The sequence below is a fragment of the Hyperolius riggenbachi genome, chromosome 5, assembly GCF_040937935.1.
Source record: "Hyperolius riggenbachi isolate aHypRig1 chromosome 5, aHypRig1.pri, whole genome shotgun sequence".
Classification (NCBI taxonomy): Eukaryota; Metazoa; Chordata; class Amphibia; order Anura; family Hyperoliidae; genus Hyperolius; species Hyperolius riggenbachi.
In genome coordinates this window covers 259,035,077-259,055,742 of record NC_090650.1, presented here as the reverse complement: position 1 = coordinate 259,055,742, position 20,666 = coordinate 259,035,077, and the positions used below count along the sequence as shown (strand labels likewise).

The 20,666-nt window shown below is 39.8% G+C and overlaps 1 protein-coding gene across 6 annotated transcripts in view; it reads right to left on the bottom strand.

The window, feature by feature from the left end:
• FARS2 (phenylalanyl-tRNA synthetase 2, mitochondrial) overlaps nt 1–20,666 on the bottom strand; it is a 405,583-nt gene that overhangs the window by 199,382 nt on the left and 185,535 nt on the right. For 5 of the 6 annotated variants that reach the window (XM_068236843.1, XM_068236844.1, XM_068236841.1 and 2 more), the window contains one exon: nt 18,495–18,626. In XM_068236843.1, the coding sequence (XP_068092944.1) occupies nt 18,495–18,626 (132 nt within the window). Of the gene's footprint in view, nt 1–5,617; nt 5,807–18,494; nt 18,627–20,666 lie in introns of those variants that run through there. The other variant, XM_068236845.1, reaches the window with a different exon arrangement.

Here is a 20,666-nt window from a genome sequence, read left to right as displayed (position 1 = left end):
TTACGGAGGGGATTTGGGGGATCAGGGACCCCCGTTAAGCCGCGGGATAGCGGCGTTTTAGCAGGGGCACACATGCCCCTGCTAACTCTGAGGTCTGAAGCGAGATTTATTCTCGCTTCAGACTCTCTTTAAAACACAACTCTTCAAACAGTTTGTTATAGATAACATTTGAGGTTTACTGCTTCATTCACCATCACATTTGTCTCATCCTCTAGTGTCTCCACCTTACTACCCTCTAGATAGTAAGCCTCCAGGGCAGGGACATCCCCCTAGTGTTTCTGGTTTCCTTTATAAAAGTAACATGTACTAGTATTGTTGATGTTTCAAATTACACATACATTGTATGTATTTATACATGTGTTTCTGGGTGTCCTGGTTGTACAGTGTGTTGCCTATACAGCAGTATGGAAGATGTTGGCAGTTTATATATTAAATGAAAATAATAATAGGTTGTTACCAGTTGCCTGTTTAATCCATTAGCAACTTCAATAGAGTTATCTCCTTTGAGAGGAGTGCACTGCTTTTGAATTTAGTTGGCAGACCTCATTGTTCTGTAGATTCTTGGAATGCTTTTATCTGTCTACTAGCAGAAAATATAGAAACTGAAAGCAGAAGTCCTCTGTTGTCTCACACTGCCCGCAAGTGACGAGTGGCCATAAATACACATTACAACACTACTAATTAGAAGCAAGAAACAAATAACAAATAAAAAAATGTGCTAAAATAAATTGTCCTACAGTACTTGCACGGCTCTTAATAAATAGACTGCTAAAAGGTTAAAACATTTTAAAATGGCCACCTAAACTAATTTTGAAAGACAGTATGGCTCACTTAAATAATGTAAATGTACTGTCCTGTTTATTGTCCCACAGACGCTTACTTGTCTTTCCATTGTCCCATCCATTCATGTGCTGCCCAATAATCCCATTCTGTTTTTGGCAAAGGAAGTAATCACATCCGAGGTGTGTGTGTGTGTTTTTTTTTGGGAGGGGGGGGCAGAACAGATGCTGTTAGGGAATTAGTGAAAAGGAGGACGTAACAGAGGAAACAGTTGTTGCTCGGATAGCAATTTCCCAAGCAAAGTCAGTGAATTTGGGGGGGTCCTTGTCAGGTAAGTGTGCATTTTTTGCAAAAATACATTGCCCTTCACTGGGTAAAATAGTTTGTAAGTTAAACCAATCCTGGAACATCTGTATTTACTGTAGGTTTTCACATACAAATCAGAGAGAAGAAGCTGTAGCTTGAATGTTGCCATGGGCCAGCCTATGAATCAGTCCAACCAGATAGTGGCAAGCAAGGTGATATGATTTATGAAGGGTCAAAGATAATTTGTCTGTATACAATTTTTTATCTAAACATCTAAATGAAAAACCGACTGTGAAAACATACAACATTCAATAAAAAAACAAAAACCATAACAGGCTTTTACCATTTCAAGTTTTATAGTAATAGTTACCTCATCATATAGCTCATTGCACACGCCACAGGCTAAGACATTATAAACTTCTGTGTGGTTTGGGAGAATCCATAATCTCCCCTATAAGTCACTAGGAGAATTAAATGTTAGCCACTCTATGAATATATCCAAGGCTGAGCATTTAGCTTGACACATTTTGTGAAGAAACACTTCACTTCTTCAGGAGAGGTTTGGCCCTTGGGTGGGCAAAGTAATATACCTAGATTAAAAGTATACAGTACACGTGTAGACCTGAGGCATACTGATCACAAAAAGAGAGACCCACGCCGGTGGGGGGGGGGGGGGGGGGGGTTCGGAGAGAGAAGGGAAGAAAGGGGGAGAGGATAAGAGGTGAGGGGAAAAGGGGAGGGGCAAAGGGGGGAAATATTGTTCAAATCCCAATGTTAGGTGGTTGTTCCTGCTGCTTTATAATCTACAGATCAAAAAAAGCTGAGGCGGGGTGTGTGTGTAAGTGTGCGTGTAGCGGGAAAGGGAGGGAGGACTTATAATAGTCTAGTAGTGAGCCAGTTAGTGTTGGTCCAGTGCTGGATTTTTTTAAGTCATATACTGGCACTAATATAATGGTATTTACATTTAAAATAGGTTCAAACTGCATATTTTCCTCTGCATTCCTCTGCTTTATGCTATCCCTTCAGTACTGGACCTTACAGAGCTTATGTGTTCCAAAGATGGACAAAACTGAATGAACTATGCCTTCTCCAAGTAGCAATTTTGCATTTTTATTTCTGCCATTCTGCACTAAATACCACTTTTCCACAGTTTGAATATTTTATGCATATTTCATGCAACCTTAATGTCATTTTACAGCACATTTTTAGACACCACTTCACAATTACAGCTTCTCGTTTTGAAGCATCCGAATTCATGAAGCAAAGTAACTGCAAACTGTAGCATACTCCAAAGAATAAAACATATACCAGTAAATAAAAAACTACAGAGATAGTTAAAAAAACAAAATGTATTAGCGCAGTCTTACTATGAGGTAGACCTATATTAACTTATATAAATGACCATATTTTATTTTTACCTTCATACAATGAGCCAACAAAATCCCAACACTTGAGCCTTTATCTCCCTGCATTGATGCAGTGGAGGATTACCAGCTGCACCAACCAGAAAACTGACTCATACAATACTCATTTTCTTGGCAGGAAGGCTGAGCTATGACAATATAACCAAGGTAATAATTATGAAAAATCCCAAGATGGTCTTTTTCCTTAAAATTCTTTACATTCGCCATGTTTATGCTTTAAGCCGCTGCCCTACTGGCACAGCCTGCAATACCCCCTGTACACTTATTTTGTTCCTATTAGCTAAAACATGCTTTCCTAAGCCAGTTTAAAGTGGACCTGAACTCTTGCACAGAACAGAAGGAAACATAGATAAATGCACTCTGTATGTATTTAGAGAGTTTTGCCTGTCTAATATTCCCTCATCTGTATCCAATCACAAGTTGTAATGTGGTCTCTCTCCTGTGTCATATGACTGCCACGGCAGACATGCTCATTTGAAAGTAAAAGATGTTAACATTATGTCTGCTTCCATTAAAGCAGGAGGTAGAAACAGTGCAGATTTATTTCAAGATTTGTAACGAAATGTTTATCTTTAAAGGATATTAGGCTGTTGTGTGTCTTTTAGAGCAGCCAGGAAGTTCTAAGTTTAGGTCCACTTCAAGAATTAGTCTGTCACTATTGCTTCTTCCCTTGTTCTAGATCTTCTTGAAAATGGAATGTGTAAACATCAGATTGGGCTCCTTTACAAGACCCTTCCCTCACACAGAGCAGTGCAATGGACAGAGGAGTCTAGGGTGAAATGAGAAGCTGATATATTTCGCCTTCTGATAAAGAGGACTGAGGCGATGCCCTGCATGCTGTCAAGAAAATCTCTCCATGTCTGAATGAAAGTTAGCTCAATTATTTATAGTGCAATGTGAGTACCTTAACCCCTCACTTATTGCTAAGTATAATATATCTACTTCGTCTTATTTCCAAAGTGCCACTGCGACTCCCCTTCCTTCTATCACCTTATCTGGTACTGCCCCTCAGTACAGGAATTATGTACCTAGACTGTTAAATTCCTGCATAATAGGATGGGACGCCCAGTCATGTGATGCCATAGTGTGTATTCTTGGGGTCATACCAGATAAAGATCTCCCTAAGCCCTCTAACACTTTTTTACTGAACAGGAGAATGTTTACAGTTGGCTCTCAGACATAACTCCATCCTTCTCTCGCTGGAAGAAGTGAATAGATTCTAGTTTGCCATTCAAAAAGTTGATATACACTCACAGGGGCCCCTTGCCTACAGTCCATATGATTTGGGGTGAGTGGCTGGAAATATGAATCGTACCTTGCTGTGCAAACTACCTCTTGTACCTGACAATAGCGTATTTTTTTTATGTTCTGTAACCTACTTTCATTGGCCCCTCTGACAGTTACTATATTGCATTTTGTTGTGATATTTTCTTTACATGATGTAAGATTGTACCGTTGATTTCTAATATGCGACTTATGAACTGCACACTAATTCCCTTCAGTAACTACAAATCTTGTTTGTATTGTTTGTTATCTCTAAAAAAAAACGTGTTTTTTTTTTATTTAAATCTCTGTAATGATCTGAAGAGGGAATTTTTTTTATCATCAAGGATGGAATTGTCACTTTTATCCCCCAAGTTATATCACTTATTGCAATTCATTTTCAAGAGGCATTTCTCAATTAAATATAGTATACTTTCCTTTAGAACCGCTTTTTTTCCCCTGTGAAGTATTACAGTGTTTCCTGATTTCAGCTTGAATGCTTGCCAGATAGTGCTTCTCCCCCTTTTGGTGTTTTACTAAAGACAAGCAAGTGCACACAGGCAGAATCTATTGTTTCTAAAATGTTGTTCTATTACCTTTAGAGAGGGCCAGATCATCCCACTACACATCCCAAGCAGCTGACTGGGGCCTTCGTCAGAACCTAAGGAGCCCTTTCAGCAAGAAATCCAGCCCTGGAATCCTTTATATACATTACCAGTTGGCTGCTGTGGTATAAGTTGGTCTGGGTAGGAAGTGCTGTTGCCAGTTGCCATGGAGATGAGACGCCAGCGTTGCTGCGTGCCAGCAGGCAGCGCTGCTCTCTCTCTCTCCAGCCCAGTCAGAGAGTCAGTGTGTCATATCAGCGTCAGCAAGTGCTTACTGCGGCTGACGCTGCTGAACTGATGTCAGACTCTGCCTGCGTGAGTCCTGCCCCCTTCTCTCCTGGCTCACTGACATTCTTCTCAGTGTCAGTACTCAGCTGGCCTGCGGCCATACAGTTTAAAAGAGTGAGTAGGCAGCAGTGGCATTGGGCTGGCAGGCAGTTTGCTATCATGCCTTGGGGCATATGATTATAATAAATTATTTATTGTCTATGATGTGGGGGGGAGGGGTTGGGGTTGAGGTAGGGGAGCCCAGATATGTACTTTGCTTAGCGCCCCCTTTTGCCTTAATCCGGCCTTGCCTTTAGACCTGTCAGTCTGGCTATTTTTTTTAATCATAGTTATCGAATTAATTTGTAGGATTTTCAAATAAAATCCAAGGTGAAAGATATATGGCGGCTGACATTTATTTCCTTTTAAACACATTGCCTGGCTCACGTGCTGATCCACTTCCTTTAATAATTTTAGCCATAGACCCTGAAAAAGCATGCAGATAAGAAGTCTCTGACTCAAGTCTGACTGGATTAGCTCCATGCTCGTTTCAGGTATGTGATTCAGGCACTACCGACCAGAAAGGTGAGCAGAACTGCCAGGCAACTGGTATTGTGTAAAAGCAGATACATTTCACAGCCTCCATACATCTCACTCTTTGGGTTTCCTTTAAGCAGGGCATGCTACTAATTATGTCAAGGAAAGGCAAGGAAGCATACAGTATGATAAGTACAGTATACCTGGCCAATATTCTTGTGACTAGTTTTAACAATGGACCCAATTTACTAGGGTTCTTATGAGCAGCAGAACAGAGGAGGACATAAACAAAATTGCAAACCTGATATTAGAATTTATTTATAATACTGCACAATAGTAAGGAAAGCTAATCACAATGAGTTAATCAGTCTTTTTTATGTTGCAAAACACTTACAAATATTTTCCTGTGTTTTAATTTTCAGGCATAATTTCAGGCTGAGAATCATCTCCATGAAAGTCTTGTCACACAGATGTTTTGAATTCTGGTAGCATCCCTGACAGCTGCCAAGCTTAATGTCAGCAAATTAAGTCCTAGACATGCTGTATCTGCATGTTGTGAATGAACCTTTAGCGTTGTCCTTGTAGCTCCCCGACACTTTCCTGCACATGCAGACTTCTGCCTCTCTGCAATATAAAGCAAGTAGGCTTAAGATGCTCACCTCTCTTGGTTCAAATCCTGACACAAACATGAGATGCCATGACAGGACTTGCAAGAAGTAGTTCATAAAAACCAATGCGTCTTAGCATTTCTGTAAAGAATGAGTTATGGTTTCTCACTGGCAAAGTGAATCCCTAACACGCTGTAATTTTGCAGCATCCAGCAAAAAAGCATAAGTACAAAGTACATGCATAGTTCCTGTGTGGGCATAAATGGTTACATTTCAATAGAATGACCACCATTCTGAAGCTGCACCCCCTCTAAGACCAGTGCAATGTTAGTTATCAGCTGACATTTTGAGCAATGGGACCTTGAAAGTATGGAGATTTATACTTCGCCCTGCATCACTGCACATCACAGCACATAGCAAAAACTATATTTTTGTGAAAAGAAATTAGCATTATATGTAAGTGATGTTTTCTCTGTACAGTGATGAGCAAAAGATTTTCCTAAAATCCAAATTTCCACTAATTCAGGGAGGTACTTATTTGGCCATTCAAAGCCTACTACCTCATGGGTAATTAACCAAATGCCAGTTTATTGAATGGAAGCTGCTGACATTGCCCTTTTCTCGACATTAACCGTTTCTTCAGCCAGTGATTATTTACATGTTATGAGAACTCGAGTGTGGTGCATTTAAACCTGTCAATGGATGATTGCCTTTAGCGTATGAGGCAGATGTAGGCCAGCCTGTCCCTAGGAGCCTAAGCTCTCTCCCTTCCTGCTATGTGTGTGTGTGGCCTCCAGTTTTATTGCGGCCCATGTCGTTGGTATTCACTGCAGTGTAAAAACATCACCCATATGGCAGTGAATACTGGCGACACAGACTGCAGTAAAGCCAAAGACCATCCACACAAGCATGGAGGGAGCGAGTACAGACAAGCAGGGCTAGGCTGACCAGCATATGGCTCATGCTCTCGAGGCAATCAGCCAGGGCCAGTTTTAATTGTGTCACCTTGAATTTTGCTCATCACCATTGCCTGGTCACAAAAAGCCCAACAACTTACGCTAAAAACAGAAACTCCAACTGGTAACTGAGGATGAGATGAAGGTGAGCACCACCTAGGAGACCACCTGGTACTTGTGACCTGCTGCCCCCCAAAAATTAGTAGATTTTTCCACCTGAAAGGCCATAAAGTTAAACTGACAAGAACACATGATATGGCAATAGTGAAATTCCTAAAAGCATCTTTGAATCTAGAATCAGAATCATTTATTTCACCAAGAACAAATGGGTTGTACCCGGAACTGGTTTTGGCACATACAGTTTCTGGAAGGATGGGGGGGGGGGGGATAATGTCCGAAAGCCAAGAGCCGAGCCTGCCATACTACGGATCCACCAGTCACACTTTGCAGCATCTATATATACTAGCTAGACTCATTAATTAGATTTCATACCCTCTCCATAAATAGGCCTTTGAGTCTGATTTCTGACATGTACAAGGCCTGATTTCTGGAAAGGCCACAAAGGCCAAAGCTTTTGGCAGCTGCAGCCCAAGGGGGCACCTGAACATGAACGAGAGTTACTACATATGAAAGAGGAGGCTGAAAATGGTGTGCAACTAATGAAAAAGGGAAACTTGATGGCTTGAGAGCTGTTCATGAAAGAGAGGGGATACAGTACATGGATAATACACGGAAGAAAGGCTGCACATGGAATGGGCGAGGCGCAGCTGCACCTTAACGGGGAGTCACAACACACTTGGCCTAGGGGCACAAACAGTATAAATCCAGCCTTGTACATGTATGGAATGCTGAGATGATAACTGCAGTACTGTAGAAAACATTTAATGATTAATTACAGTATTATTAAAATATAACATAAATAGAGCAAGTTGTTTAGTTTAATTCCATTCTGAAGCTCCTCTTTAAGTATCTGATTTAAAGAGACTCTGTATTAAAAAAAACCCTATGGGGGATACTTACCTCAGGAGGAGTAAGCCTCAGGATCCCAATGAGGCTTCCCTCTCCCCTGTAGGTTCAGGGAATCCAGCGCTAGCTCCCCCAAATACCCCACCAATCCTCCCCGACAAGCTTGACAAGCGAGGATTCATTTACCTTATCCATAGCAGGCACAGCATCGGCTATTCACCTGGGCTAGGCGGAATAGCCAAACTCAATCGTATCCGATCTACTGCACAGGCCCAAAAGACTCACACCTGCGCAGTAGAGCGGATCAATCGGGTTTGGCTATTTCCACCTTAACCCGAATGAAGAGCGGCTAGTGCGCCTGTGCAGGATCGCGGTAGGTAAATATTTACATTGCAGCACTTCGGGGGACCCAGGCACTTGAACGGAGGAGGACGGGGGAAGCCTCTGGATCCTAACGAGCTATGAATTCCCCAGAAGGTTTTTTTTTCATTACAGGTTTTCTTTAACTAAAGCAAAGTGAATTGTTTTTATTGGTATCTGCCTTTGATTGCAATGGAATATTTTTCTGTGTCAGTGTCATTATAATGATAAAGCCAGCTGCTTGGTAAGAGTGACTGGCAGTAGGGGACTGGTGCTTTCTAGCAGTGACTTTAGAAAGTTGCTGGCACTGGCAGATGGTCTGTGAGTCACAACTGTATTAATTAGCAGGTGATTCCTGCATTTTGAAGGCTGGAAAGGAGGTGGTAAGCAATGGAGTTTAAAAAGGGTATATTCTCCTTGGAGTCTATCGGGTGTCTTGGACTAACTACAGGAAAGTGACATGTCTTTCTTACTGAGCATTTACAACACATGTTTACATTATTCAAAAACCCTTGATGCTTTCTGGAACATTTATTTGTAATACTGAGTCATTAGCATGTAAATGAAAACAACTCTGTGCAAGTCTGTCAACAAAATGCTCACACGTGCCTTATGTTCAAGCAGAGCCATACGTGCATTGCTTACAATGAATGTATACATCTACAGCTAGCATACTGGCGTGTGTATGCCTGTTTGGGGAGGTGTGATGTCGGGGGATCTGGCTCTACTCCCTTAGCATTCAATGTCAGAACTAGCAAAGTGGAAGATTGCAGAGCTACATCTAGACTTGGCCCTTTCCTCATGTGATCCCCCACCTGCTCTTTTACTTTGGCACAGATGGCAATGTGGAAGCGTCCAATAGCTTGTCAAGAATGATTATATATATATATATATATATATATATATATATATATATATATTATATATATATATATATATATATATATATATATATATATATATATATATATATATATATATATATATATATATATATATATATATATATATTCATTCATATCTGACCCAAGGCAAGGCTACCTAAGATAAGCACAGAGGTATGTTAAAGCTGGATCTACAATCCCTGCTGTTACTCTAAATATGTGAATTGCGGCTAAAGTCAAATTTTCAGACAGGAAAAGGAAGACTTGCTGTGATATTCCCTCCTATCTCCCTCCCATTTCCTCCTCATCACAGCCTGAAGCTCTACCAACATATCCAACCCACATATTGTATGGTTAGTATTCAACTGGTTTAAAGGTACCCTGAAGCGAGTAAAATTATTTAAAATAAACACGTGGCGTAGCTGCAAATGAATATTACATACTATCCTCACCGTCAGTTCCTCTCAGAAGCTCACCATTTTCTTCTTACAGTGATCCCTTCCAGTTCTGACAAGATTTTGTCATAACTGAAATATACCAATTGCTGTCAGTTATATATCAGTTGCTGTCAGTTACAACTGAATGTGCAAAGTAATGGCCATGTTTCCCTATGGCTCAAGTGGGTGATATTACAGTTTAACAGTATGCTGACCAGGAAGCTGTTATGGGGTAATGGCCAACTTTAAAATGGAGGACGGAGAATTCCATTGATCACAGTGGACAAATGGGACGCAGGAGAGGAGAAAGAGATTGAGGAGTAGACTACATAGGAGGTAAGTATGACCTGTGTTTGGTTAATTTGCCTTTTTATTTTCAGTTCAGGTTATCTTTAAGTTTAAGTTAAACTGAAGAATGTCAATGTAACTTTCTGATAATACTTTTTTTCATCCTTCTTTCACCGATTAAATCAATGCAGGTCATGTGCAAGGATTAAAGAAAAGCCTTATTTTAGAGTGCCTATCCGTGGGCGTAAAATATGCTTATGTAAACATGGTTGCCCAACAACCTGAAGAGACTGTTCAAATTTGTTATGGGACCCTACCTATTTATGTTTTGTTTGTGGGCATTATATTTTGTATTAAATGAATGAGGGCTTCCTATAATGTTTTGCAGGGCAGGCATACTAACAATGTATAAATGTTCCTGTACATTTGGCTCCATCTACAACCACGTCAATATTCTGTTGCATGGCAATGCCCATTTTTTGGCATGGCACACCTCAAAAGCCGAACAGGTGCTCCAGATCTTTCAGGTTCTTAGCAACATCCCTGTAGGTAGGTTATGCCTGCAATTTATATAGTTTTAATTTAGTTGGGCTTTTCTACCTTTTAACAAAGAGTCTATTTTAGAAAATTTGGTTGCCCAGTTGATGGACATTTTTCAAGCAAATGTGTGTTTTGATGATTTTTAAAGAGATTACAACACTAAAGTAGACGAGTATAACATTAATAGCAGTTTATACAAATGTATTTTTTTGTTATACATTTGTGTAGGTAGGATGGAATTGGGAATTTCAATGAAAAAATAGAGCAGCAAGAATCAAGTAAAAACATATACTGGAAGATTAATAAGCAGGCAATTATTCACCAAAACCTACACTTTAACCCATTGAAGCTCCAGGACGTTAAAATAAGTCTCTGCACTCTCTTACCTACAAAATCCTAGATAACACTGTTTTGTTATCTCTGAACTGATAAAAATGCTATACAGCTGTAACAGAATGAAAGAAAAGCACTCTGTTTCCCCTAGGGAATTAAATGGCAAGCCTAATGAATTAACAAGTGGAAAAATAAACATTTAGGAGCAGACAAATGTAACTATTAGGTAGTGTATACAATGTGTTACTAATACATTGTCAAAACAAAAGAACTGTTTTAATAAACAGGAGATATAGACAAATAAAATGTGAGTGTTTAATGTACAATAGGACTGTTTACATTAAAGCTATAATGTATGAAAGTGAATAAACTATCTATTTTTTTTTTCACTTTTTCCCTATTTTCATTTTAAAATGCATAGAAAATAAGGTACCTACTGAAAACAACTATCAGCCACAAAAAGCCTAATTTGTCCTAAACAAAACAATATATAGATCATTTAGTGGTGATAGTTATTGATAAAGTTATTGCCAAAGTAATCAGAACTGAGCTGAATTGTGAAAATGACCAGGGACGCGAAGTGGTTAATTGTAACCCTTAAAGGACATCCAAGGTGAAAATAAACCGAAGAGAAGAACAATTGTATCTATCCTCCTCCTCCAAATAATTCCTTTTTTAGATATCCCACAGTGTTATTTTATGTTTAAATCTAGTTAAGTTTTTACTGTTGCATTGTCTCTACTCAATGGCACCTTCATTGAAGTATGCCAGAGCTCCATGAATTATTGACCCTTTTTATCTATGTCCTGCTCTCAGAAGCCATTTACTGACAGGAAAGTGCTTTATGGCTGTAATTACTTTTCAGTGAGGGTTATGCTATAGTCTGACCCAGTCCGACCCGGGCAGAAACTGTAACTTGCATACATGATGTTTATCTCTTTCAGGCAGAGAAAGAAAAAAAAAAGAAACGCAGCCCAGTTATTTGTGTGCTAGGCACTGTACATACACATGTTTATCTCATCATGTCACATGTCACATCGGTTGTCCTTTAAAGCAGGCCTGAACTCAGAACTTCCTCTATTCTCTAAAAAATACACTATAGCATAATAACTTTTAAAGAAAAAATGTTGTTGCTACAGCTGATACAAATCCTGCAATAAATCTGCAGTGTGTCTACTTCCTACTTTCATGGAAGCAGACATATTGTTAAGATCCTGTGTTTATAAATTAATTGCTCTGCCATGGCAGAGAAGATTTCCGAGCTGCCACAGCTGAGAAATCAAATTGCAGTGCACAGATAAGGCGGAATTAGACAGGCTAAACTGTCTTAATACATACAGGGTGCATTTCTCGATGGTTTCATTCTGTCCTGTGCAAGAGCTCAGGTTCACTTTAAGGCTTTAAAAAAACAGTACAGTAAAATGTTGGTTACCAGCACATGACCTGAATTTGTCCATATATCACACAATCATCTTTAACCTCTAGGAGAGTTGAATATATAACCATATGCACCGCTTTTTTCACCCTGTTATTGTTCTGTTCACTAGAATATATTTTTACAGTAGATATGCAGACCATAGATTTGCATATAATTAAATCACATAGTTATGTTAAAAAGTAATGGTATGTTAGTAGTTTCTGCTTCAATTTGAAAACAAGTTCTAAGCTAAGGATTCAATTTTCCATGCATGGCCTGTCTACTCATATGCTTCTTTTACCTTCTTATTCTATAATCAAGCTAAAAGGACAAAGGAGAAGATAACATTTATGGAAAAAAAAGACATGTATTATTATGTTACTGGATTTGAATAAAAGGTGTGTGTACTAGAAAGGAGGTTAACATTCAGTTTCATTCAGAGGGTGACCAGAAAGCACCATAAGCCTATTACCCCGCCTCCTTTCAAAGGTAAGGTAGGAATTGTTACAGACAGTGAGTGTTGTTATTGGTCAAGAGGCACAGTGCCATAATCAAAGGTTCTGGGTTCCTGGGCATTTCCAGCTTGCATGGTTAAATGGGCTCTGGAAAGGGGAGGATCTGGGTTATTTTAACACATTTGTTTTCTTGTCACACACTAGTGTGTTGTAAAAAAAGTAATTATCACAGATCACAATTCAATACTATACTTGATAAATGATGCATCACACTGACCCCAAAGCAATTTGAGTCATGGTAATAAATAGGGAAATGGTTTGCCTATTCATGAAAGTGTAGTCAGGTGGAGGTATTGATGGAGCTCGGCATGTCTTCCGATATCCACAACACCTCTAGTAGCTCTCAGTTTCTGCATTCTGTAATGGGCAGGATGCATCACATCCTCTGTGGCAATTCCAACATAAAAATGCAGAGGTATTGCAAATTGCAGTCTTGTTAATTCAGGGCCCTTCTATATCGGTACAAAAAGGTATCAGACTGACTTGAGAAGGTCACAAAAGAAAATGTACATGCACAACAAGCTATTTACTTTAGTCCAAATTGAACCATTACAAGTACATCACAAAACATATGGTCCAGGCTGACCTTACTTGATACACAGGCATACCCTTCACTAACTCTCAGAAAAACCGTTCAAATATTTGCATTATTACTTGTGTGTTTTTCTAACCACACAATGGCACAACAAGAATGATAGTGGTAGCTGTAACACAGGCTATTCTGCTCAATTTCTCAAATGTCCACGCTCACCTATAAATAAGGAAAAACCTACAGTTAATTAAAAAAGAAAGTTGAAAACTGAATTAAGAATCAGTACTTTAATTAAGAGATGTCAGGAATAAGCACCTGATCCCCGTAAACTAGTAAACAAGCTCACTATTCTGTTACAAAGAATTACCAGGTACTTGAATTAAAGGGTGCAGTCACTGAACACAATATAGCCCGACAGTATTCTGCCAAGCTGGGACTCCAAGTAAAGTGTAAAAAAAAAACCTAATATGAATTCACGCGTACCCTAGATTTCATAAAAAAATGTAATTCAAAATAGTCAATATCAAATTGTCAATCTGAAAAGTTTGAATATTTAATGAAAAATATACACTCCTATTCAATTTGATGCCAGCAACATATCTTAACATACTTGAAACAGGAGCATTAATAAATGTAAAAAAACTTGTAAAATGGTACAAATCGTGAAAGTATTTAGGCATAGCATTTGCCAATGTAACGCTGCAAAAAAAAAAATTGGGAATTCAGTATCAACAGTGCATAAAACCATGAAAGATTAGAAAGACAAATCAGAAGAAACAAGAAGAGACGAAGCCAAAACTGGATCCTCCAGACTTCTCCTGGTTGATAGATATAATTCCCGCTACAGTCTGTTGTGCCAAACTGCCTTTTTAATGTATGATATATATTTCTCAGAGCAGAATATAGCCAAGATTGGCTTCTATAAAATTGCATTTTCATAACCTAATTGTGTCAGAGCAGTTCATACAAAATAAGACATCACATCAAAGACTATATTAATTATGTATTTAGCTGTTGTGCATGAGACAGAACACCCTAAATCAATATTCAGATACCTCCCATGGCTTTAATTTATTCATTCACCTTGTTTACAATGAGGACATTTCTTAGGTAGCCTCCTTAACCTCTTCCCACCTTCCTCTTTACAGTATTTACAGCATGTACACTTTGCAGAGAGGAGTCAGGACCTGTGAGTCATGGTAAGCACTACTCTAGGCTAGAATGTGGAATCATTAAAGGATCAATTCACCTACACAAACTTCTCCTGCTTTCATTTCCATTTTTTTTCAAATTTACAAAATATCATTATATATCTATATTTCTAAACGTGCTGTTGATAAGTTTGTCACAAGTATCAGGCTCTCTAGTAAATTTGCCTTCACAAAAAAAAAATAGTTTATGGCCCATATCAATTAACAATTCTCTTTTACATTGTTCTCAACTAAGGGCAGCCCCGCACACCACACTCTGACGAGTAAAAAGACTGAGCTACTGTACTGGATACAGAGTAACAGCATCCATATGAGATAGTGTGTGCGTGTGCATGTGTATTTCAATACTTGAGGGTAATGTAATATAATTAAACTTTAACAAATATCATTCAACATTAGCAAGACAGTGGAAGACAGTGCCTGTCTTTTGCCCATATTGCTCTTATGTAAATCTGGATGTTCTAGTTCCTATGGACTGATGAGAGGCAGCACATGTATGTACACAAGCTGCATGATTTAAAAATGAGCTTTAACCTCCCTGGCGGTATGAATCGTGCGGCTTCGCGGCCGCGGGAGGGTTTTTCTCACTTTTTTCTTTTTTTAAGCATGTAACTAGCCTAGCGCTAGCTACTTGCTTCCCCCCTCCCCGCGGCGTCCGCCCGTCCCCTCCGATCGCCGCTTGCCCATAAGGAAATCCCGTTCTGAACGGGATTTCCTTGAGGGCTTCCCCCGTCGCCATGGCGACGAACGGAGTGATGTCATCGACGTCGCCAACGTCGTGACGTCACAGGGAATCCCGATTCACCCCATAGCACGGCCTGGAGCCGATTGGCCAGGCTGCGCAAGGGGTATGCGGGGGGGGGGGTCCCATGTATCATGGCGGGTAGCGACGCATCAGCGGCGATCGCAACAAACACGCAGCTAGCAAAGTGCTAGCTGCGTGTTTGAAAAAAAAATGATGCAAATCGGCCCAGCAGGGCCTGAGCGGCACCCTCCGGCAGCTTACCCCGTGTCCAGCACGGGGTTACCGTTAAGGAGGTTAAAGGAAACCAGAGATGACAAAAAAAATTCATACATAACTGGGGCTTCCTCCAGCCCCATGTGGCCCGATCGCTCCCTCGGCTCCGTCCTCTTCCTCTTGGATCTTCAGTAACGGGTCCCGGTATCTTGGCCAGTAGGGGCTTACTGCACATGCGCAGCCCGGCCATGCACGGCCACCCTGCTCCTGTCAACGGGAGCTTTCTGCCCCTGCTACTGCTACTGCGCACACACAGAACTCTCCTGGGTGGGAAAGCATGTGCAGCCACACTGCATATGCACAGACTGGCCGAAGATACCGGGACCTATTACCGAAGATCCAGGAGGCGGAGGATGGCGCCGAGGGAAGCGATCAGGCCGGAGGGGGCTGGAGGAAGCCCCAGGTATGTACAGTAAGGTCCATAAATATTGGAACATCGACACAATTCCAACATTTTTGGCTCTATACACAACCACAATGGATTTGAGATGAAACATATACGATGTCCTTTAACTGCAGACTGTCAGCTTTTACCACTTCACCTCCAAGGCTTTTACCCCTTAAAAAAACAGAGCAATTTTCACCTGTCATCGCTCCTTCCATTCATTTACCTATTACTTTATTACTACTTATCACAACAAAACAATCTATATCTTGTTTTTTTGGCCACCAATTAGGTTTTCTTTGGGGGGTACTTTTTGATAAGTGTTATTTTATTCTATCTGCGGGAACAATAATATTATCCCGTTACTTTATAACGGGAATAATAAGAAAACAATGGAAATAAATGTATTATTTCTCAGTTTTCAGCCATTATAGGTTTAAAATAATACATGCTACCGTAATTAAAAAACAGACATTGTATTTGCCAAACACAGAGCCTGACTGGGTAAGAATACACAAGTATATCCCTGTCTGGGACTAAAATTTAACTTTTAATTCAAATTGCTTAAATTATTTGAACACTACAATGAAGTTAAAAGAACATGATGTCTGAATAAAGAAATGCTGAGGAGACTGTGGTAAATGAAAGTGGCTGAGAGAACTCCTAGATAAGAATCCTCAAAGTCTTCCTAGCAAATCTAAATGTACATAAATAACACTACCCCCACCAAAAACCCGACATGTTTCACTTCCCGAGGGAAGCTTTTTCAAGGGAGCTATACATAAGTGCTGAGTGCAAAACGTGCTAAGGTGCAAATATATACAATCATATCATTTCAGTACATCAAAATAGCATCATGGCTATATGATAGCAGCCAAACGAGAGGCTCCTCAAACTGATCCTTTTATACAATCACTAGGACCTAGGGGAGGAGCTAAGTCACCTGACATCCATGCCCACCTTTTTGGATACACCTATTGGTCCAAATGACCGTCAGTCACTTTATCCACCAATGAGGAGTGAGTACTATATGCATCATGGCTATATGATAGCAGCCAAACGAGAGGCTCCTCAAACTGATCCTTTTATACCATCACTAGAACCTAGGGGAGGAGCTAAGTCACCTGACATCCATGCCCACCTTTTTGGATACACCTATTGGTCCAAATGACTGTCAGTCACTTTATCCACCAATGAGGGGTGAGTACTATATCTACCATAAATGCTCACTGTAATTGAGATAATGAGGGAATAACACACACCTGGCCATGGAAAAGCTGAGAAGCCATTTGTCCTATGACTTTTGCTCCCTTAATAAGTAGGAGGCACATATGCAAACTGTTGTAATTCGTACACCATTCACCTGATTTGGCTGTAAATACCCTCAAATTAAAGCCAACAGTCTGCAGTTAAATCACATCCTGTTTGTTTCATTTCAAATCCATTGTGGTTGTGTATAGAGCCAAAAACATAAGAAATGTGTTGATGTCCCAATATTTATGGACCTGACTGAGTGAATTTGTTGTTGTCATCATTTCTGGTACACTTTAAGTAAAATTCAGTGGAAAACAGTACATTTAGAGGTAACAGCATAACAATACCGATCATTTCTCCTTGCCATCTGTTCATCAGCTTATTCTTTTAGAACAGAAAGATATGTGTACATGCATATGTATACTCCATACATTTTAAAGTTAATTCAAAACCCACAACTTATATTCAATTTAAATATCTGCATATTTTAAAGAGCAAGTGTGTGCCTACGAAACACCTGGCTGATTAGTTATCCCTGTATGTAATGCAAATCATGGCATGATCCAAAGAAGATGTTAGAACTTCAAAGCTTGTATGTCCATGTTTGATATCAGTCAGTACCTTTTTTGCAGCCAAAACTAGAAAAATTCTCATGATGAGATCTAGCGTGATAGCACAGGACTGCTGAGAAAGCAAGTGTTGTATAACTATACTTTCACAGATTCATGTTTTATCAAAATAATATATTATTTACATTAACACAGAGTAGGATTTGGCTAATTTGTTGAGGTAATGACCGTAACCGCTCCTGTTAAATGACTGAGTTTTAAAAAAAGAAACAGAACGTGCAACAGCTTATTGCTTTTAAAAAAAATGTTGCCTGGCTATTTGCCTGATACCATGACCTTAAATATTTTCTGAATCCATGGCTCAGAGTTAGTATTTAGATCAAAGAGCAAACTCAATTCCAAATGGTAAACGTAGTTGGGGAATCAAAAATCAGGACTTTTTCTTCTAGTTGGAGGTATCCCGGACATACTTCTTGAATTAAGATTCTCATCTCTACAATTTGTTTAAACAATTTCACTATGGACAAAAATTCCTTTGTGGGCTCCATCATGGCTGTAAGGTGCTTCTACATGGATAGCTGCTAGGAGGGGATGTGGACTCACATAGGATATAGAGACACCAGTCATAAATGCCCAGCAAAATGTAGCCATGGATTGAAAATTGACAGCCAGCAACACGAGTAAAGTGATACAGCAAAAATCTTCCTATACAGGAGAGCCAGCAACTCCTGTTTCATTACACAGGGATTGTTAAAACTGAAAAAAATAAGGAAAGATAAAAGATAACATCTGGTGGATTACTCTGCTTAAAAATTTCCCTGAGTACCTGCGTTCATGGTCTGCATTTTTGACAGTTGCCCAGTGCACAGGCGTGGAGCCTCGGCCATTGCTGAACTGCAGCATTTTTGGACTTGTGCAAGGGCGGCCTTGGGCTGCTGACATGGTATGCACATTCTAGGTCATGTTTTTGAAATGGGCCTAATTGCTTAGAAACATATACCGAAAATAAATGAATATTTAGATAAAAGTTCTAGCTTACCAGAATTCACTAGTTTCTGTTCCATGACACCACACCCCAGAACTTCCATCCATTCACCTTGAAACTTGATCTCCATCTCAAATGATGGGTGTGTAAATGGGAAGTAGGCATCTACCCATCTCACTTCCAGTCCTGAGGAAGAATTTACAGACATTTCATAAAGCCAATCTCTGATATTTAGGAGTAACAAACATAATAAATACACTATTTCACTTTCTTTCTAGCTGATAACTCTTGATACATGAAAAAATGCCCCTGTCTACTGTAATTGGAAAACCATTTTATGCAATTCAGACACTGTGAAAACAAATCAATCATGTGTCACAATTCTATCACTACTGGGCAAACAGGAAAATGAGGCAAGATCATGGAGATAGCAAGAAGTTCTATCATTCTTTATAAATGAGAATGACTGGTAACCACTGAGAATATTCTTGTTTATAAAGCTACACATGACAGAATGTGCTGTCTTTAGAAACTCTACCTGTACTGTAGGCATTTATTATCCCCCGCACTTTTGTGTAAAGATAAGCAAGTCATATCTAATAAACACCCTGGTGTCTAAATTGTTACTGTGTATCCCAAGAATATTTTGAAAGAATAAATATAGCCAAATGTACTCAGTTTACAAGCGTGCATTAAGTTTATTACTAGAGTAAGTCTACTATTACAAAGACACAAAAAAATTCCCACTGTGTATTTACAGCGACAACTAAATCAACTTATGTAGTAAGGAACTCCAGCTGAACCTGATTTTTGAATTAAACTGTACCAGACATGAACCTTGTATCAAAAATCAAATGCTTACCTAAGAAGGCGGAAGCCTCTGAATTTTGCAGAGACTTCCCATGCTGCCGTCGGTCCACCGTTGACAAGCATATTGCACCTGTGTGAGCACGTCTGCACAGTATGCTGGAGCCACTAGTGCATGAGCAGCTTCGTGCAACTGTGCAGGTATGGCCATGATGTTCCGGAGGGTCCCAGGCAGCAGCGGATGTTCAAAGAACAGTGTGAGGACCCTCTGGAAGATCGTGCACGAGCAGCTTGGTGCTACTGTGCAGGTGTGCCTATGCTCACGTGAGTGCAGCATGCTTGCGCTCATGCATGAAGAGGAGCGCGGCCACGATTTGAAGGAGGGTCCCCGGCAGTAGCAGTGGTCCGGAGGACAGCATGGGAAGCCTTTGTTTCCAGTGGCCCTCAATGATGTGGTCAGCCCCCAACATATAGTAAGTGTTGTCTAGCCGACCCTCCCAGGAAAAAAACAACAAATTCTAGTCTAGTCAACCTCAGCTCACAACTCATGTGCACTAGTTACTGTTCTGTTTGTTTTTGCAGAAATGCTTTCTTATAAAGCAGCAGAAAAATTACACTGTTTAAAAAAATACAGCCAGGCTAATGTGGCATATTTCAACTTATATTGTGGCTTTATGAGAACAACCACCAAGTGCATGGTGCTAAATACAAAAAAACAAATCAATTCCTTTTTGGATAGATGGGTCATAAGGTTTCTATTCAGTGACACTGGCCTTAATTCTGGTAGGGTTTTCGAGTAAATTACCTAATGTATGGTAATTTACCGCATGCGGTAATGTATTTAGCAATTCTGGTAGATTTTAGTCCTGTCTTACCGCATGCAGGAAGTTTTAGTCATGAATTACCGCATGATAAATTATGCAGTAATTTGTGCGATAATTTGCATTACTTTTACCAAAATTCGCTATTCTCATGGAAATTAGGGGGCATGTCAGCACATAATGTATTAGTTTAAGACCTGTCTTTACCTGCCAGCAAAGTCAACTTGTACGCATCTTGCAGTTTTTAGTGGAGTTCCTATTCTGTGTAATAGAAAAGAATAGTAGCAATAAAACTCCAAATATTTACTGTTTTTTTTATAGGGGATGCATATAACTATACTTTTCATAGGTTGCTACATAATCAAATGCACCTCCCCCCTAAAAAAAAACAAACAAAAAAAAACGTATGGAAGACAACTAACCAGTTCTCCTCCCCAGGGACGGGTAACTATGTCCCTGCAAAATCCTCTTCCCCCTGAAGAGACGTAGCTACTACGTCCCTTCCTGCCGCGCAATCCCACTCTCCCCACTGCGCTCGTTATTGATACCGATCGTTAAACGTGAGATGAATGAATGGGAACGCTGTTTCCCATTCATT